Source organism: Eretmochelys imbricata, chromosome 24 (genome assembly GCF_965152235.1).
Source record: "Eretmochelys imbricata isolate rEreImb1 chromosome 24, rEreImb1.hap1, whole genome shotgun sequence".
NCBI classification, from domain to species: domain Eukaryota; kingdom Metazoa; phylum Chordata; order Testudines; family Cheloniidae; genus Eretmochelys; species Eretmochelys imbricata.
The window spans coordinates 3,889,233-3,908,869 of NC_135595.1; the positions used below are offsets into that span (position 1 = coordinate 3,889,233).

The 19,637-nt window shown below is 59.5% G+C and overlaps 1 protein-coding gene across 2 annotated transcripts in view; it reads left to right on the forward strand.

Annotated features, from left to right (window-relative positions):
• Positions 1-19,393, forward strand: part of KIRREL1 (kirre like nephrin family adhesion molecule 1) — an 88,559-nt gene extending 69,166 nt beyond the window's left edge. For both annotated transcript variants that reach the window (XM_077840987.1, XM_077840988.1), the window contains 12 exons: positions 3,353-3,510; positions 4,915-5,065; positions 6,877-6,982; positions 7,319-7,467; positions 11,054-11,181; positions 11,281-11,407; positions 12,051-12,151; positions 15,928-16,126; positions 16,777-16,884; positions 17,509-17,648; positions 18,491-18,568; positions 18,915-19,393. In XM_077840987.1, the coding sequence (XP_077697113.1) occupies positions 3,353-3,510; positions 4,915-5,065; positions 6,877-6,982; positions 7,319-7,467; positions 11,054-11,181; positions 11,281-11,407; positions 12,051-12,151; positions 15,928-16,126; positions 16,777-16,884; positions 17,509-17,648; positions 18,491-18,568; positions 18,915-19,385 (1,916 nt within the window). In that variant the 3' untranslated portion in view covers positions 19,386-19,393. The remainder of the gene's footprint in view (positions 1-3,352; positions 3,511-4,914; positions 5,066-6,876; positions 6,983-7,318; positions 7,468-11,053; positions 11,182-11,280; positions 11,408-12,050; positions 12,152-15,927; positions 16,127-16,776; positions 16,885-17,508; positions 17,649-18,490; positions 18,569-18,914) is intronic.
• Positions 19,394-19,637: the final 244 nt, after the last annotated feature.

Sequence of the window (19,637 nt, forward strand, 5' to 3'; positions counted from 1 at the left end):
GGGTGCTGCAGGAGATGGCCGCGCTCCCTTCCATGTCGCTGTTAATGCAGGTGAGGGTTTCGGGGGACCGCGCAGGGGTGAGGCCAGGCCGCGCAGGGAGCTGGGGAGCCAGAGGGAATCGTAGGGTTTGCCGGTGTCCAGCAGCCTGCATTAGAGTCAGCCCAGCCCATCTCTTCTCTGCCACTGGGGCACTTCGCCAGTGGGGCGTCAGGCTAGCAGCCAGCTCTCGGCACCACCGAAGCCCGGCTCCGAGAGGGACCGAGTGGGGATGCTGCGCGAGGGGGCCGGGCAGAACTGACAGTGGTGGGGGCATGCTCGGGGCCCACGGCTGGGGCAGGCTGGGAGAATGGGACACGGGCTGAGATCAGCAGGTGCTGGCGGGGGGATCCTCCCTCCCCTTGCCTGCCCCATGGGAGGGCTCTGAAGCCCTGTGGGTTGGATGCCTGTACAGTCAGCGGCACGGGGGGCTGGAGTTGGATACACTGGGGTTCTGGAGAGACAACAAGCGACCTCGGCCCTTCAGCAATGCTGCCAGGGAATCTCCTCTCTGCCAACTCTAGAGGCTGAGGGAGCTTGAGATAAACCCGCTAAGGCCCTGCTTGTGCCCCCTACCTGGGCAGGGCTAGGTGACAGGATGACCGTCCAGACTGGGGCTGTCACCGCCAGGGCAAAAGCAGCCTGTAAGCAAAAGCACAGGAGCCAGGGGCCAGGGTCTCAAACCAGGGTCCCGAGCGAGTTGGCTGGGGACAGGGATGCCCTGGGTCTATGCGAGGAGCAGAAGCAGAAACTGCGCAAGCTTGTTCCATCCTTTTCCGCTCTTCCCTTCCTCCCCGGCAGGCCCTGCGCGCCCTCCTCTAGACCCCCATTATGCATTCGCATAACTGCAGAGAACCCCCCTGGGGCAATTTGAAACCAATGGGGCCTTTCCAACACATCCATCTGGGCTCCCTCTCTGCGGGCGTGTCAGAAAAATCCCATCCTACCTGCAAACAGCCAACCCCCCCGCCCTGCCAGCCGCAGGTCCTGGAACTTTTATAGCGCACTCCGGGGACGGCACCTGCAGGCAAACAGAGAAGAAAGCCATAAGCTGTCACTGTCGCGACTGACGGCTCGCATCCACCCCACCCGCAATCCTGCCTGCTTCGTGGGTAACGGCGGAAGATTGGGAGCAAAGATCTTTTTTTGGTGGCCCAGTTTCCTTCTCTTAAGGTTTTGTTCTTAACTCCAAACAAGGCCTGCTTCTTCTTTTATTTTTATTTTTAAATTAAGCCCTAATAAATCAGTAATGGGGCTTTAGAAATCAATTACAAAGTGGCTTTGTACAAAGAAAAGCAACTTCCCCAGCTCAGTTTCCCGGCTGACAATCAGCTGTCAAAGCCTGACTTCACTTACACAGAGCCCGCAAACAGGCCTGTGTCTTTTTTCGTGCTGCTAATCAGTTTCTCTTTATTAGAGCATCATCAATTTTTCAGTGTCATGCGGCCTGGATTCATTAAGACGTGCGGTGGTTGAAAGAGCCACCAAAAACCTCCGCTCGCTGTGGAGTACAACTTGGTAGGGCTTTTTTTAAAGCCCCTTTCCCTGCTGTAAGAGCTGCAGGTCCAAGACAGAGCTCCTGAGCAGATTACATAAAGCTCTCATTAAAACACAGATCTCTCTGCATATTTCATCTAACGGAATAGCACATGTAACCACCTTTAGATAGCATCTCTGGCTGGGCTTCCTGTCGTGTCTCTGTGTCTGTCACAGAGGGCTGAAAACAGGGGCGAGTGCTGATCAGGGATTTTTCGGCAAAACGTTTTTTTGCTGGCTTCAGCAAGACTGAAATGGCTGGCGGGGAAGGTCTGGTTTCAACAAATGTCCCGACTTGAAAAGCCGTTTAGGAATTGTCATCATTTTTCACAGGCAAAGTTTTGATGTCTCAGTTCAGCACGACTTTCTGGTTCAAAATGTCCCTTCATTTGTACCAAGGAGAAAAGAAGCAAAGGGTTGAAACTGAAATGAAATATGAGGCGTCGTGATTGACCCAAAACAATTTATTTTTTCGGTTCACAAAAAATTTTAAGATTTTACCTTTGATCCCCAATTTGAGCATGGAAAAACGTTTTAAATCTTGAAAATACACATGGGATTGGCAGTTCTCTGTCCCCTCCCCGCCTTAATATCGGGGTGTGACCTACACTGCCCCATCCGAATGGAGAGTGGTTCATTTCCTGGGGTCAAACGCCCGAGTTGGAGCTTTCTCTAATGGGGCCAGAACGATTGAGGCCAGTTTGTGCGGGTTTTCAGGTTATATTAAAAGGATGGTCGGAGTTCGGGATGGAGGGTGTGAGCTGGTCACCGTAACAGGGGTTGAATGAATCCCTCCCCCAGCATTATCTGCCCAGTCAGCCAGGTGCATTATGGGAGCGTTCAGAAGCACCAGCTGTTGACCAGGGCTGAAGTCAGAGTACTGGGCTGATGGACTAGTGGTCTGGTCTGGTGCAGATGCTGGGGTGGATGGACCAATGGTCTAGTCCAGTGCTGATGCTGGACTGGATGGACCAATGGTCTGGTCCGGGGCAGCAGGAAGGGGAGACGCTGGGGTGGATGGCTCAATGGTCTGATCTGGGGCAGCAGCAAGGGGAGATGCTGGGGTGGATGGCTCAGTGGTCTGGTCCGGGGCAGCAGTAAGTGGGATGCTGGGGTGGATGGACCAATGGTCTGGTCCGGGGCAGCAGCAAGGGGAGATGCTGGGGTGGATGGCTCAGTGGTCTGGTCCGGGGCAGCAGTAAGTGGGATGCTGGGGTGGATGGCTCAATGGTCTGGTCCAGGGCAGCAGGAAGGGGAGATGCTGGGGTGGATGGCTCAGTGGTCTGGTCCGGGGCAGCAGTAAGTGGGATGCTGGGGTGGATGGCTCAATGGTCTGATCCGGGGCAGCAGCAAGGGGAGATGCTGGGGTGGATGGCTCAGTGGTCTGGTCCGGGGCAGCAGGAAGGGGAGGTGCTGGGGTGGATGGACCATGGCTTCGCTCAGATATGGCATGAATGGTGTAGACTGCACCCAGGGGCTCAATGCTCTGCCACAACATGTTGACTCCTGTGTTCCCTGCACGCTGACCCCTGTGTTCCCCATGTTCCTGATGGTGCTTGGCGAGTTTCTTCCCCCACTTCGTCTGGTCCGCGATTTCTCCCCCCGTTGCCTCGCCATACCCACTACCCTGGGGGCCCTGGTGTGTGTAGCGGGGCCGGGAATATATTGTGGGCGGCAGGGGGTGAGGGGTCAGCCAGCGCCGGGGTGCACCGAAGCCCCAGCCGCGTGCCGGATCTGAGCCAACCCGGCACTCACCTGCCTCTCTCTCCGCTGCTGCCAGTTCCCCCTGAAGACCCGGTGATCGACGGCGCCCCCGAGATCCTGCTGCGGGCTGGCACCCCGTACAACCTGACGTGCCGGGCTCACAGCGCCAAGCCTGCCGCCACCATCGTCTGGTTCCGGGACGGGCTGCAGCAGGACGACACCAGCATCAGCACGGTACAGAGCCCGGCCCGCCCGGCCTTTGCCGTTCCCCACGAGCTAGAAGATGCCGAGGGTGGGGAGAGAAGGCAGGTGGATCCCTCCTCCCCTGGGGAGGCGCAGCGGGGTGGCTGGCTCCGTTTGAAACCCCTGCAGGAAGGACACAGGAGAGCAGCCCCCCCAGGGCACAGCCCTCTAACCCGCCTGCGCCACTCAGAATCCTGGGCCCCTTTTCTCCTGCATTCATGTAACGAGTTAGAGAGGTCTCAGTCCAGCCCAGGGGAGCGAACAATGACTGCCCGTCCCCGTCAGCCCTCATTAGCAGTTGGCCCTCGTTAGCACGTGGCCTGAGGACGGAATGGGCCACGGAGGCTCAGCTCCCCTTCCACCCCGGAGGCGGACGTCCTGCTGGGGATAGTGGGGCAGCTCATCCCTCCCACAGCACCTGTTCTGGGTGCGTGGGGACATCTCGTGCCCCAGGGCTGTCACCGGATCCTTGTTAATTGCTGGAAGAAAATGCTGTCCCCTCCCACTCCCACTGCCTCTTTAATTGGTTTGACTAGTTTTCCTTTCCCCTGACAGAGCTGGTTGCACTTTCCAAGAGCACTTGAAAGCCAAATGTCCCGCTCATTAATCCCCACACAGTTTATGGTGCGAGAACATTAATCCTGATGAACTTGTGGGGCATTTTATGGGCATGTCACAGGCGAGTGGGGGAGCGCCATTCCAGACGAATTCGGAAACCATTCACTGCAGCGTTAGCACTTGCCGGCCTGGCTCCGACCCCCCCGGGAAGTCCTGCCCACCGAGATTCTCCCCAGCAGTGGCATCATCAGAGAGTTTGGGGTTGTTTATTTTCAGTGACAGAGTACAGTCTAGTGGTTACAGCAGGACACCTGAGTCCTCTCCCCAGCCTTGAGAGAGGAGTGGGGTCTAGTGGTTAGAGCGGGTGGGGACTAGGCGCCTGGATTCCTCGGTTCTGTTCTCAGATCTGGAAGACGAGTGGGGTCTAGCGGTTAGAGTTGGGGGGCACTTGGCATAGGATTTCTGTGTTCTTCCACCAACTGTAGAAGGAAGTGCTGTCTAGTGGTTAGAGCAGTGAACTTTAAGTCAGGACTCCTGGGTTCTCTTCCCAGCTCTGGCTGGGAATGGGGTCTAGTGGTTAGAGCAGCAAAATAGAAATTAGGGCTCCTGGTTCTTCTCCCAGGCCTGGGCTGGAGCCTAAGTCTGGTGGTCAGAGCAGGGGGAAGGGAATCTGGGCTTGTGGACACTGTGCCTGACTCTGCCACTGACATGCTGTGTGGTCTTGTGCATGTCCCTTGCCCTCTCAGTTTCTCCACGTGGGCAATAGGAAGGAATAGCACCAAGTGCCCCCCTTCTGCCAGCCCTATGGTTTGATCGTCTCCTCTTCCCTGTGGACAGGAAGTGTTAGCAGATGGCAAGAGGGAAACCACGGTCAGCCAGCTCCTCATCAACCCCACAGACGCGGACATCGGGCGGGTCTTCGTCTGCCGGAGCACCAACGACGCCGTCCCGGCCGGCAAGGAGACCTCCATCAAGCTGAACGTACACCGTGAGTCCAGCCCCCGCCCTGCTGCTGGGCTCCAGGGCCCCGCTGGACGGCAAGTGCAGGAGCAGTGGGAATGGGGCCTGGTTCCCCACCTCCCTTCCCCTCATCAGTTACACCAGCGTGCAGTGGGTGCAGAACACTGCCATTTACACCCACTGGGGTAAACGACCAGGTGAGGGGCAGGGGGCAGCCCACAGGAGGCTGTGTCTGCATTGGGGAAAGAAGCCACCCCAGGGCACTGATCACATCCAGTGCTTGGTTCATGGATAGAGGGGTGTGTAGGAGGGTAGATAGATAGATAGATAGATAGAGGGGGTGTCTGGGATGGATGGATGGACAGATGGGGTATCTGGGGATGGATGGACAGAGATGGGGTGTCTGGGGATAGAGGGATGGTTAGAGAGGGGGTGTCTGGGGATGGATGGACAGGCAGACTGACAGAGTGGGGGTGTCTGGAGATGGATAGATAGAGAGGGGGTGTCTGGGGATGGATGGACAGGCGGACAGACAGAGTGGGGGTGTCTGGAGATGGATAGATAGAGAGGGGGTGTCTGGGGATGGATGGATGGACAGACAGGGTGTCTGGGGATGGAGGATGGATAGATGGATAGAGGGGGGTGTCTGGGATGGATGGACAGACGGACAGACAGGGTGGGGGTGTCTGGGATGGGTGGACAGACAGACAGACAGGGTGGGGGTGCCTGGGGATGAATGGACAGGGTGGGTGTCTGGGGATGGATGGACAGATGGACAGACAGAGTGGGAGTGTCTGGGGATGGATAGAGGGATAGAGGGGGTGTCTGGGGATGGATGGACAGACGGACAGACAGAGTGGGGGTGTCTGGAGATAGATAGATAACTGCCCTGCCAGGCTCTTAGGGTTATGTGCATTGGTGTCACCCTAATTTCCACACTTTGGAACCCCAATCTACCTTCTGGTGACAGAATGCCCCGTCTCCAGCCGGTCCCAGCTGGGCAGCCCCATGGCACAGGGTGGGGCGGGACGCTCATGCTGGCGCTGCCTAGCCACACCTGGCCCCGGGGCGGTTGGAGGAGCTCCGATCGTCCTAGGTTTAGAATCACTGTGAGATGCGGGGCTGGGAGGCCCTCCGCTGGCTGCCCCGGACAGCTCTGCATGTCAGGCCCCCCGCCCAGCCCCCCGGCGCGCTGTGACAGCACCCGGCCCCACGGGCGTGGCTGGGCAGCTGCAGGCCACCGGGGTACCGGGGCGCGGGGCCACCCTGCCTGAGAGGCACAAACAGCCTGCAGGACGCACGGGGGCCAGGGCGTGGGGGCCAGTGGACGGAGCACAGGACCGGGACTCAGGAGCTGGGGGTCTCCAGGTCTGCCGCTGATCTGCTCGGGCAAGTCTCTGCCGGCCGCCCGCGGAGCGGGGCCGGGGGATGGCGCTGGCCTGCCGTGCGGGGCTGCAGCGTTGGCCGCTCAGGATTTCCCCGCTGTGTCTGCGGCCCAGCTCTGACCCCCAGTGGCTGCTGTGGGGAATCGCAGCTCTCACGGGACCCGAGAGGCAGCTGGGGCGCGGCGTTCCCCCTGCCATGTGGCACGGACCGGAGGAGGCTGATCCACAAACTGTCCACCCCTTGGTTTTCCATTGAGCTTCTCCTGGAGCTCCCCGCAGCGTTGATTTAAAGACCCCCGCCCCAGCCAGGGAAAATCCGCCCCGTGGCTCACTGGGCTGGCAGAACAAGCAGCTCCCTGCACCAGGCTCCACCCTGGGGGCCTTTTTTGTCCCTGCCTCAGTTTCCTTCCCGTGCGTCGTGCCAGTGACGGCTGTCTCCGTCTCTCCCTGGCAGATCCCCCCACGGTCACCCTCTCCATCCAGCCCCAGACGGTGCAGGAAGGCGAGCGGGTCGTCTTCACCTGCGTGGCCACAGCCAACCCGGAGATCAGAGGCTACAGGTGAGGGGCGCGGGTGGAACCAGCGGGGATACAATTAAATGGGAGTCCCCGGGCCAACCAGCTCCTGAATCCAGATTCCCGCTAGCATCACAGCACTCAGCTTCGGCCCCTGATGCCTCCCCCACACCCCAGTGGATTCGAACCGTTCACTGACGGGTTACACAGCTCCGTAGCCCATCATCAACCCGCTGAGCCGGCTCCCTCCTTGGGAGGAGGAGCCTCTCTCTGTGTCTGCCCTCCCCTTCCCCCCAGGGGGAGGAGCCTCTAGCTGTGTCTGGCCTCCCCTTCCCCCCAGGGGGAGGAGCCTATCATCATGTCTGCTCTCCCCCCCCACAGGTGGGCCAAGGGTGGTGTGATCATCGAAGAAGCCAAGGACAGCAAGTACGAGGCGCAGGTGGATTATTCCTTCTTCACGGAGCCCGTCTCGTGCGAGGTGCACAATGACGTGGGAAGCACCAACGTCAGCACGCTGGTGGACGTGCACTGTGAGTGCCGCAGGGGGGCGATGCGCCCCACCGCTCGGCCTGGGCGGAGACGAGTCGGGGCTGGAAAAGGGGGGGTTCTGCAGGGAGGCGCCTGGACACAGGCAGAGCCCAGGGTGCTCGCTGGCTCCCCGGGTACCAGCCAGCCTAGTGGTGTGTCACCTGAATGCCAAGCCCGGCCCTGAGCACACAGAAAACACGGCCAGCGGCGGGACTCGAACGCAGGCTTGTTAGTGCCAAGGGCACAGACCGCCCCACTTCCTGAGCCCCTCGAGCTGTGCCTCAGTGGGCAGGGGCTGGAGGCTAGTGGGAGCCATGAGCACACAGGGACACACGCGGCATGCTCACACACGAGCCTTGAGCACACGGGACACACGGGGCATGCTCACACATGAGCCTTGAGCACATGGGGACACACGGGGCATGCTCACGCACGAGCCTTGAGCACACGGGGACACACGGGGCATGCTCACACGTGAGCCTTGAGCACATGGGGACACACGGGGCATGCTCACACATGAGCCTTGAGCACACGGGACACACGGGGCATGCTCACACATGAGCCTTGAGCACACGGGGACACACGCGGCATGCTCACACACGAGCCTTGAGCACACGGGGACACACGGGGCATGCTCACACACGAGCCTTGAGCACACGGGGACACACGGGGCATGCTCACACATGAGCCTTGAGCACACGGGACACACGGGGCATGCTCACACATGAGCCTTGAGCACACGGGGACACACGCGGCATGCTCACACACGAGCCTTGAGCACACGGGGACACACGCGGCATGCTCACACACGAGCCTTGAGCACACGGGACACACGGGGCATGCTCACGCACGAGCCTTGAGCACATGGGGACACACGGGGCATGCTCACACGTGAGCCTTGAGCACATGGGGACACACGGGGCATGCTCACGCACGAGCCTTGAGCACACGGGGACACACGGGACATGCTCACGCACGAGCCTTGAGCACACGGGGACACACGGGGTATGCTCACACACGGGGACACACGGGGCATGTTCACACACGAGCCTTGAGCACACAGGACACACGGGGCATGCTCACACACGGGGACACACGGGGCATGCTCACGCACGAGCCTTGAGCACACGGGACACACGGGGCATGCTCACGCACGAGCCTTGAGCACACGGGACACATGGGGCATGCTCACGCACGAGCCTTGAGCACACGGGGACACACGGGGCATGCTCACACGTGAGCCTTGAGCACATGGGGACACACGGGGCATGCTCACACACGAGCCTTGAGCACACGGGACACACGGGGCATGCTCACACACGAGCCTTGAGCACACAAGACACACGGGGCATGCTCACGCACGAGCCTTGAGCACACGGGACACACGGGGCATGCTCACGCACAAGCCTTGAGCACACGGGGACACACGGGGCATGCTCACGCACGAGCCTTGAGCACACGGGACACACGGGGCATGCTCACGCACGAGCCTTGAGCACACGGGACACACGGGGCATGCTCACACACGAGCCTTGAGCACACGGGGACACACGGAGCATGCTCACGCACGAGCCTTGAGCACACGGGGCACACGGGGCATGCTCACGCACGAGCCTTGAGCACACGGGGACACACGGGGCATGCTCACGCACGAGCCTTGAGCACATGGGGACACACGGGGCATGCTCATGCACGAGCCTTGAGCACATGGGGACACACGGGGCATGCTCACGCACGAGCCTTGAGCACACGGGGACACACGGGGCATGCTCACACACGAGCCTTGAGCACATGGGGACACACGGGGCATGCTCACGCACGAGCCTTGAGCACATGGGGACACACAGGGCATGCTCACGCACGAGCCTTGAGCACACGGGACACACGGGGCATGCTCACACACGAGCCTTGAGCACACGGGGACACACGGGGCATGCTCACGCACGAGCCTTGAGCACACGGGGACACACGGGGCATGCTCACGCACGAGCCTTGAGCACACGGGGACACACGGGGCATGCTCACGCACGAGCCTTGAGCACACGGGGACACACGGGGCATGCTCACGCACGAGCCTTGAGCACACAAGACACACGGGGCATGCTCACGCACGAGCCTTGAGCACACGGGGACACATGCGGCATGCTCACACACGAGCCTTGAGCACACGGGGACACACGGGGCATGCTCACGCACGGGGACACACGGGGCATGCTCACACATGAGCCTTGAGCACACGGGGACACACGGGGCATGCTCACGCACGGGGACACACGGGGCATGCTCACACATGAGCCTTGAGCACACGGGACACACGGGGCATGCTCACGCACAAGCCTTGAGCACACGGGACACACGGGGCATGCTCACGCACGAGCCTTGAGCACACGGGACACACGGGGCATGCTCACGCACGAGCCTTGAGCACACGGGACACACGGGGCATGCTCACGCACGAGCCTTGAGCACACGGGACACACGGGGCATGCTCACGCACGAGCCTTGAGCACACGGGGACACACGGGGCATGCTCACGCACGAGCCTTGAGCACACGGGACACACGGGGCATGCTCACGCACGAGCCTTGAGCACACGGGACACACGGGGCATGCTCACACACGGGGACACACGGGGCATGCTCACACGTGAGCCTTGAGCACACGGGACACACGGGGCATGCTCACACACGGGGACACACGGGGCATGCTCACACGTGAGCCTTGAGCACACGGGACACACGGGGCATGCTCACACACGGGGACACACGGGGCATGCTCACGCACGAGCCTTGAGCACATGGGGACACACGGGGCATGCTCACACGTGAGCCTTGAGCACATGGGACACACGGGGCATGCTCACGCACGGGGACACACGGGGCATGCTCACGCACGGGGACACACGGGGCATGCTCACACACGGGGACACACGGGGCATGCTCACACGTGAGCCTTGAGCACACGGGACACACGGGGCATGCTCACACACGGGGACACACGGGGCATGCTCACGCACGAGCCTTGAGCACATGGGGACACACGGGGCATGCTCACACGTGAGCCTTGAGCACATGGGACACACGGGGCATGCTCACGCACGGGGACACACGGGGCATGCTCACGCACGGGGACACACGGGGCATGCTCACGCACGAGCCTTGAGCACACGGGGACACACGGGGGGACATGCACAAGCAAGCCATGAGCACACGCCCTCACACACACGAGAACACACACACACACACACGCCATGAGCACATGCACGCGTGCACACACAGACACACACACGCACACGCACACGAGCCAGGAGCACACATGCGCACACACACCCATGTGGACGCAGAGGTAAGCTATGAGCACACACCCGGGGATGGACACACGGATGAACCACAAGCAGGGGGGTGAACACACATGGCGACACATGGACACACAAGCCAGGAGCACACAGACGTGTGGGGACACGCACACACACATGAGCCATGAGCCCACCGGGACACACCCACGGCAACGGGGAACAAAGCCACGTCCACCCGTGGGAGCCAGGAACACAGCTGCGCACCCAGGGCCGCTGACGTCTCTCTCTTGCAGTTGCCCCTCGGATCGTGGTGGACCCCAAGCCCACGACCACCGACATCGGCTCGGATGTGACGCTGACATGCGTGTGGGCCGGCAACCCCCCGCTGACCCTCACCTGGACGAAAAAAGAATCCAACATGGTAATTCCTCTCCCAGCGCCCCATAGCCCAGGGGCTCGCACGGCCTGTCCCCCGCCGCACACGCCCCCCTCTCACGCTCCGCCCTGTGTTTGTGCCCAGGTGCTGAGCAACAGCAACCAGCTCTACCTGAAGTCGGTGACGCAGGCCGACGCTGGGCAGTACATCTGCAAAGCCATCGTGCCCAGGATCGGCGTGGGCGAGCGGGAGGTCACCCTCTTTGTCAATGGTGAGGCCCTCTGCCCAGGGTATTGGGGAGCAGGCTGTACCCCGGTGTTCATACCCACAGTACCCGGGTATTCAGACCCTCAGCTTGGTACCCTGGGCACGATGCCCCAGTATTTGGACCAACTTGGTACCCTGGGCACAGTACCCCAGTATTCAAACCCACAACTTGGTACCGAGGGACAGTATGCCAGTATTCATGACCATGACTGGTACCCTGGCATAGTACCCCAGTATTCAAACCCACGACTTGGTACCCTGGACATGATGCCCCAGTATTCGTACCCACGACTTGGTACCTTGAGTACAATGCCCCAGTATTCATGCCCATTGGTACCCCTGGCACAGTACCCCATTATTCATACCCATTGGTACCCTAGCACAGTACCCCAGTATTCATGCCCATGACTGGTACCCCTGGCACAGTGCCCCGTGCATGGGACTCCTTATCTCTCAGAACACTGCAGCATGGCATCCCATCTCCTACTCCCTCCAGGGATGCTCTCCCCGGCCTGCTGTAGCTCCCCATTCTTGTTAACTAATGAGCCTGGTGCGATGCTCCACAGCCGTGGAGTGCCCACTCTGCCCCAGGCAGTCTCTGGCTTACGGTGCCCATTTTAAGCAGCTGTTTCTCCCCCCCCCCACAGGCCCCCCTATCATCTCGAGCGAGGCCGTTCAGTACGCTGTGCGTGGCGACCGCGGGAAAGTGGAGTGTTTCATCGGGAGCACGCCACCCCCCGACCGCATTGTGAGTGCTCTCCTGGGGGGGCGCTCTCCACAGGGGGCGGGACGGGGGGCAACCCGGCCTGGGCTAGGGACCCTCTAGCTAACACACCAGGGCAGCAGCAGCTTCCTTCCTAACCAGGACCTCGTCATCACGGTCTCTGTGCTTCTCAACGCCCCCTGGGCTGAGGAGCTGTGCCTGAAGCCAGTTTATGCACCAACAGCTCCGCCAGTCCACACTCGCCAGGGTTAGGGACTGCAACAGGGAGCTATCCCACGGTCCCTGGCTCTGCTGCCGGAAGAAGGCATGCTGGGAGATTTGTGAAGGACGGTGGTGGGTGGGCCGAGTGGAACCTTTCCAGCTCGTCTGTATCCACTTTGGCTCTAAGCACGGTCAGCCTGGAGTGGCCCTTAGCACAGATGCAAGCTGCCTGGTGCATGCGGACGTAAGATGAGCCACAGTCCTTGAGGCTGGTCAGTTTAGCATGGTCAGTTTCTCCAATATGGACTAGCCTAAATTTAAGGCACTCATGTTGTCCTTGGAGTTTATGCTGTGACATCCCCGTGGGTACATCTGACGCCAAAGTCTCTGGATTCATCAGCATGAGTTACCGCGGGTTGAGATACTGGACCAGGTGGGACCCATCCATGGGCTCATAAACCTCTCTATACCCTCCAGCCACTAGAGGGAGACAGAGAGTCGCGTTGGCATCAATAACGTGGGAGCTGGTTGGAAAATTGAATTTTTGTTCCCTGGGAAATTCGGAAATTCCCCAAATTAATTTTTGTTCTGAATTGTAACAAAAAAAATCAACATTTTGAAATGTGGCACAGAACAAAAAATTCCCCCAAATTTCTCTCCGAAACCATTGAGATGTTTCAGTTTGAGAAGGCAAAAGCATTTGGTTCCAATAATGCTGATTCTTTTCAACGTGGATATTGTATTAAAATAATAAATATAACATACATTATCTACAGTACTAAATACAATACAGTAGAGCTCCTGTTTAGCGAACTAATGGGGGATTGAGGAATTCATAATGTCGAAAAGCTCATAAAATTGAACATCTCAAAGTTGAGGGTGATACGGTGCACATGTTAATTTATTAATTGTTCAGTGATTGTGTACATAATGAGTGGTAACAGATGGGTTAAGGGTGCCGGATTTTCCTTTATTTGAGAAAACTGCAGCTCTTCTTCGTGGCTGCTAAATCTCTCAGACTTTTCAAGCCTCTACAGTCACTTGAACGTTAGCTGATGGATTGTAGCAGAAAGATGGTTCTTGTAAGCGATCATTCATAAGGTCGATGTTCCTAAAACTGGGGTCCTGCTGTTCATAAATATAATATACTATTAACATTAACATTTCACTATAAAATACAAGTTGAACCAAAATGAATCGGAGCAATGAATTCGAAATGGAACCTTTTGATGTCCTGGAAATGAGAGCATTGAAATGATTCGTCAACACTGTTGAAATCGACAGGTTCCCGTGAAATATTTCAATTTTGCCCAAACTGCGTTTCTGTTCCGTCTAAAATTTTCAGACCCGTTCTAGTTGCACTTGGATACGGCCGCGTTGGCTGTGGTGGAGAAGGAAGGGGAGGCTGGGAGAAAAAGGAGGGTTGAATGAGGCCGGAACAGAGGGGTAGTGAGAAGCAGACAGAGTCGGACATTTGGAGTCAGAATGTGCAGGTCCCCGAACCCCACCCCTGCTGAATGCTCCCAGCAAATAGTCGTTTTCCCTTCACAGCTGCGATTATTGTTTCCTAGCACTCTTAGGCCAGCTGCATCTCTTCCCTCTCCCCCTCAGCTGTAAATAGTTAATTGCAAGAGCAATCATTGGGTGAGACGAGCACTCCTGGCTTTGCCTTGGGATGGGTCACTGACCAACCTACAGCCAGATCCTGCGGGGAGGGAAGGGGATGTGATGGCTTTACTCGGATCAGGTCAGAGCGGCTTCTTTGGAATGGAGGGAGAAGGAATGACGTGATTCAGGAAACAAAGAAACTGCAGTTTACACAGAGGAGCAAAACCGCTAGCAACCAGCAGCCTGAAGCGAGGTCCTGTTCTGGTGTGGCACGAGCACTCCCCCTTGTGGGGACACCGGGACTTGACTTGTCGTGCGACTGCAGTGTAACCTAAAGGAGAAGCCCTGGCTGGCAGCGTCTCTTTAAAAATACCCAGCCTCGTTACTGCCCCATTAAAGCAGCTCGATTGAAGAATAAACACAGTGGCGGGGAAGGCTTACATGCAGTCTCCTCAGGTGACCGTGGCTGTACGGCGAGCCCAGGGCACGCGCTGGTCCTGCTTGTGCTGGGAGAGTTACAATGGCCCGTGGTATGAAATGTTTATTACACCCTGGCCCCGTGGTGAGCAATGGGGCTGCAATAACCACCCGGAGGGGCCTGCATTGTGCTATTTCCTGAGCTGAATTTGTCTCGGAGCTCAGCAGTATTAACATTGCTCACATGTCGCTGTTTGCTTTGTCTGCATCGCTCTGTCAATCTCACGCTCCCTGTCTCTGCCATTCTTTCACATCCCTTTGTCTCTGCTCCTGTCTCATCTGCCTGTCTTCTATCTGTCTATCCCCATAGGCACCCATCTACCTGCCTGTCTTCTGTCTGTCTATCCCCATACACACCCATCTATCTGCCTGTCTTCTGTCTATCTATCCCCATACGCACCCATCTACCTGCCTGTCTTCTGTCTGTCTATCCCCATACGCACCCATCTACCTGCCTGTCTTCTGTCTATCTATCCCCATACGCACCTATCTACCCGCCTGTCTTCTGTCTGTCTATCCCCATACGCATTCATCTACCCACGTGTCTATCCCCATATGCACCCATCTACCTGCCTGTCTTCTCTCTATCTATCCCGATACGCACCTATCTACCCGTCTGTCTTCTGTCTATCCCCATACGCATTCATCTACCCACGTGTCTATCCCCATATGCACCCATCTACCTGCCTGTCTTCTATCTATCCCCATATGCACCCATCTACCCACCTGTCTTCCGTCTGTCTATCCCCATACGCATTCATCTACCCACCTGTTTATCCCCATACGCACCCATCTACCTGCCTGTCTTCTGTCTGTCTGTCCCCATACACACCCATCTACCTGCCTGTCTTCTGTCTATCTATCCCCATATGCACCTATCTACCCGCCTGTCTTCTATCTGTCTATCCCCATACGCACCCATCTACCTGCCTGTCTTCTGTCTATCTATCCCCATATGCACCTATCTACCCACCTGTCTTCTATCTGTCTATCCCCATACGCACCCATCTACCTGCCTGTCTTCTGTCTGTCTATCCCCATACACACTCATCTATCTGCCTGTCTTCTATCCCCATGCACACCTGGCTACCTACCTGTCTATCCCTATACACATCTATTTATCTTTCTGTCTATCCCCATACACACCCATATATCTATCTGTCTGTCTGTCTGTCTATCCCTATACACACCCATCTAGCTATCCCTGTCTACCCACCTACCTGTTGACACAGCCCTGGTGCCGCCTCCTGTGTCCTCAAGTTGCAGATGGTGGCTGAATGGAGGAATCCCACCATGATCCTCCCACATCCCCATTCAGTTTGGGACAGGAAGTGAACGGGACGATCGTATCCTACTGGAACCGCGGGGGGCTGGTGGGCTGTAGATACCCAGCTGGGATTTGGCCCGGATGCTAGGGTTCTCCCGGGCTTAGCGGAGGTGTGATGGGGCAGGAGATCTCAGCCCCGGGAGCTGACCAGGCCTTTCTCCCTTTTGCATGCCCCACCCGGCGATAGGCCTGGGCCTGGAAGGAGAACATCCTGGAAGCTGGCACACTGGAGCGCTACACGGTGGAGAGAACCAACACGGGCAGCGGGGTCCTCTCCACCCTGACCATCAACAACGTGATGGAGGCCGATTTCCAGACACGCTACAACTGCACGGCCTGGAACAGCTTTGGGCCAGGGACGGCCATCATCCAGCTGGAGGAGAAAGGTAGCAGGGCGGGGAGGGAGTCAGGACTCCTGGGTTCTATCCCCAGCTCTGGGAGGGGAGTGCGATCTAGTGGTTAGAGCACAGAGGGCAGGACGCCTGGGTTCTATCCCCAACTCTCAAAGAGGAGTGGGATCTAGTGGTTAGAGTACAGGGGGCAGGACGCCTGGGTTCTATCCCCAGCTCTCGAAGGGGAGTGGGATCTAGTGGTTAGAGCACAGAGGGCCGGACGCCTGGGTTCTATGCCCAGCTCTGGGAGGGGAGTGGGATCTAGTGGTTAGAGCAGGAGCCAGGTTCTAGTCCCAGCTCTAGGAGGGGAGCCTGAACCAGGGTTTACAGCAGGTTGGGAATGGGGAGCCCTGTGTTCCATTCCCAGTTCTGGGGGACAGTGTTGTCTGATGGTTAGAGCAGGAGGCTGGGTGGATTCCTTGGTTCTCTGCCGCTGACTGTGTGAGGCCTTGGGCAGCTCCCTTCCCCTCTCTGTGCCTCAGTTTCCCCATCTGGGGAGCAGGGCTAGCAATGCAACCTTGGAGGGGATCCTGCTCCATCTCAAGGCAGTCGGGGGCTAAGGGGTGAGAGTGGGCTAGGGAGGAACCGGCAGGAAGGGGGCAGCGTGGCTCCCCCAGCTAAAGCACCCCCCGTTCCCTCTGCAGAAGTCCTGCCCGTGGGCATCATCGCCGGAGCCACCATCGGGGCCAGCATCCTCCTCATCTTCTTCCTCGTCGCCTTGGTCTGCTTCCTCTACAGGCGCCGCAAAGGAAGTGAGTGAGGGGTGGGGGATTCCCGGGAACCCCCTTCAACTCAGCCCAGGGGCGAGGAGGGAGGGGAACGGCTCCAGACTGCCCCAGCCACTCAAGGGACAGGCCGGGATGGTACCAAGAAGCCATGTGGTCCATAGGGGCCACGGCTGGATGCGTCTCCCCCCACACTGTGTCAGTCTGGGGGCCGATGCCCCCGTCACCCCAGGATGGAGCACGTGGCCCACAAGCAGCCTCGTCCACCGGGGGCGCCCCTTGGAAAGCCCACAACACCTGCAGGCGACGGGAACGGCCATGGCTCCTTTGCGCCAGGTGCTGGGCGTAGGCAGGTGCCCACGGGGCCAGGTGGTGGGGCCAGGAGCAGCTGGAAGCGGGGAAGCCCTGCTACGGGGGTGCGCTTTCTCTTGGCCCATGAGGTCCCTGGCCAAGGCCCCGTCCTAGCAGGGGGGACTGGCGGCTGCGGGGGCTTTCCAGGAAGGAGGCCAGTTTCTCCAGGCCAGGGGGAAGGGTGAGTCCAGGGCCCCCGACAGCCAGGGCTCTGGGCTGGGGTCTCCAGCTAGGAGAAGCCCGGGGTGCAGCTGGCAGAGCCTCCCTGTCCATCCGTCCATCAGTCTGTGTGTCTCACAGGCCGCAAGGACGTGACCCTCCGCAAGCTGGACATCAAGGTGGAGACGGTGAACCGGGAGCCCCTGACGCTGCATGCGGACCGCGAGGAGGACACGGCCAGCGTCTCCACAGCAACCCGCGTCATGAAGGCCATCTACTCGGTGAGGGCCCCCCCCCCCCCGATCTCCCCCCGGGGCCCCGGAACGAGCCCAGCAGCACGACAGAGCGAGACAGTTCACCACTGCTCAGAGCAGGACTCCTGGGTTCTGTGCACATCTGTGGGACAGAGAGCGTGTGTTAGTGGTTAGAGCGGTGGGGAAGGTGGCTGGGAGCCAGGACTCCTGGGTTCCCTTCCTGGGACCAGGAGTATGGCCTGGTGATTAGAACAGGGAGGCAGGACTCTTGGGTTCTGGGGCCTCCTGGCCGCACACGTCGCAAGAGGGAGGTGGGCAGGAGGCCAGCCTGGCACCCATCAAACAGCCCAGCGGGCTAAGTCTGGTGCCACAGTTCCAGCCATGCCCCACGGAGCCACCCATGTCTAGCCACCCTGGGCTGTAGCTGCTGGGAGCGCCCCCCGAGGGGCAGGGCGGGCGGTGTAACTCAGTGGTGCTTTGTCTCTGTGATCAATAGGTGTTGATGAGTCTGTTGCAGGCTCTGTCCTTTAGCTCAAGCCGTAGCAACTCAGGCTTTTCGTTTCAAAGGTCCCAGGTTCAATCCCTGGTGCTGCCAACCCAGGGTACGGGACTTGGACTCCTGGGTTCTTTACGGATCTGCGAGGGGAGTGTGGGCTAGTAATTAGAATAGGGAGCCCAGATTCCTGAGTCCCATTCTTGGCTGGTTACATCAGTGCCCCCAGAGTGTGGGGAGGAGCCACAGCCTGCTTGGTCCTGCGTTCAGGTCGGGGGGGGGGATGACTTGGGGGCTGGGGAGCCGAGCGGCCGGTGGGCTAAGGCAGAACCTGGGCGGGGAAGCTGACGGGTCCCTTTCCCATCTCCCTCGACAGTCGTTCAAGGACGACGTGGACCTGAAGCAGGATATGCGGTGCGACACCATCGACACGCGGGAGGAGTACGAACTCAAGGTCCGGCACCGCCCCCGGGGGGGCCCCGTCCACTGAGCCTGCACCGGCGCGTGTGTGCGTGGGCAGGGAAGGGCGGCCTGGAGCATGCGGGGGAGTGATTGTGCCTTGGCGCCCATGTGCCTGAGCACACCAGCGCGTGTGCTTGTGTGCGAGGGGGTGTGTGATGGTATGTGCCTGTCAGCAGCTCTGGGTGCAGAAGGGATTACGCTGGGGGTGGGGGCCAGGACTCCTGGGTTCTTTGCCCAGCTCTGCCCCCGGAATAGTCCACAGGCACCCACAGCCTTGCCCCGCCCCCTGTGCGCCCCCTGGCGCTGCCTGAACCTGCCCCTCTCCTTTCCCCTTCCAGGACCCAACCAATGGCTACTACAACGTTCGCGCCCACGAGGACCGCCCGCCCTCCCGCACCGTGCTCTACGCCGACTACCGCACCCCGGGCCCCGCCCGCTACGACATGCGCCCCTCCTCCCGCCTCTCCCACTCCAGCGGCTACGCCCAGCTGAGCACCTACAGCCGGGGCCCCGCGTCGGAGTACGGGGCCGAGCCGGCCCCGGGGCCCCCGCCGGGCACCGCCTCGGGCGAGACGGCCAGCCAGCTCTCCTACGAGAACTACGGCGGCCACGCCGCCTTCCCGCCCAGCGCCGGCTACGCCACCTACCGCCTGGGCTACAGCCAGCCCCCTCCGCCCAGCTTGGACCGCGCCCCCTACGACGCCTACGACCCCATGGGCAAGTACACCAGCACCACCCGCTTCTCCTACACCTCCCAGCACTCGGACTACGGGCAGCGGTTCCAGCAGCGGATGCAGACTCACGTCTGAAGGGCCCGGGGGCTGGGGGCGGGGACGATCCTCCCTGGAGACAAAAGGGGGGGGGGTCATAGGTACTTTGTGACTGTCCTCTGATATTCAGGGGCTTTTCCAGAACACCCCCCCCTCCCCCCACGCCCACCCCTAACCCCCACCCGGCGGCAGGACTCTCAGCCTGCCCGGCAACTGCCCCCCTCACCGCCTGTATTCCAGGGACCCTGGCGTCCGGCTGACTCCGGGGCCCCTCTTCCCCTATATCTGAGC